The 520-nt window shown below is 46.7% G+C and overlaps 1 protein-coding gene across 1 annotated transcript in view; it reads right to left on the reverse strand.

Moving 5' to 3' along the window:
• Window positions 1-4: 4 nt before the first annotated feature.
• Window positions 5-520, reverse strand: part of LOC117940523 (protein NLRC3-like) — a gene marked incomplete at its 3' end in the record, with an annotated part of 6,305 nt that continues 5,789 nt past the window's right edge. Inside the window, exon 4 of the mRNA XM_034865770.1 lies at window positions 5-520. This exon is cut by the window's right edge and continues 1,121 nt beyond it. Within this exon, the coding sequence (XP_034721661.1) occupies window positions 5-520 (516 nt within the window).

Below are 520 nucleotides of genomic sequence, written 5' to 3' on the forward strand. Positions count from 1 at the left end.
AGTGGAAGATGTTGATGCTTCTGTCAGGAGAGATCTCATCACTGTTCATCTCCTTCAGGTTGTTGATGGCTCTCTGGATGATTTCTGGACTGTTGTTTGTCCGACCCAGCAGGCCTCCTAAGAGTCTCTGGTTGGACTCCAGAGAGAGGCCATGAAGAAAGCGGACAAACAGGTCCAGGTGGCCATTTTTACTCCTCAGGGATTTCTCCATGGCTCTCTTCAGAAAGACATCCAGGGATGGGTAATTGTCATGTTCACTGTCACCACGGCTATCTTTCTTTCCAAAAGACTTAGAAATCTTCTTGAGAAAAGACTTTGAGTTTGAGTCCCTATGCTTGACGTCTGGTCTCAGGAAGTCCTTGAGTACATGTGTGTTCCTGTTGGTGTAACAGTGGAACAGGTAGACTGCAGCCAGAAACTCCTGAATGCTCAGATGAACAAAGCAGTAGACAGTTTTCTGGAAGACCAAACTCTCTGTTTTGAAGATCTGTGAACAGACTCCTGAGTACAGCGAGGCCTC

Source organism: Etheostoma cragini, unplaced genomic scaffold, assembly GCF_013103735.1.
Source record: "Etheostoma cragini isolate CJK2018 unplaced genomic scaffold, CSU_Ecrag_1.0 ScbMSFa_2677, whole genome shotgun sequence".
Lineage (NCBI taxonomy): Eukaryota > Metazoa > Chordata > Actinopteri > Perciformes > Percidae > Etheostoma > Etheostoma cragini.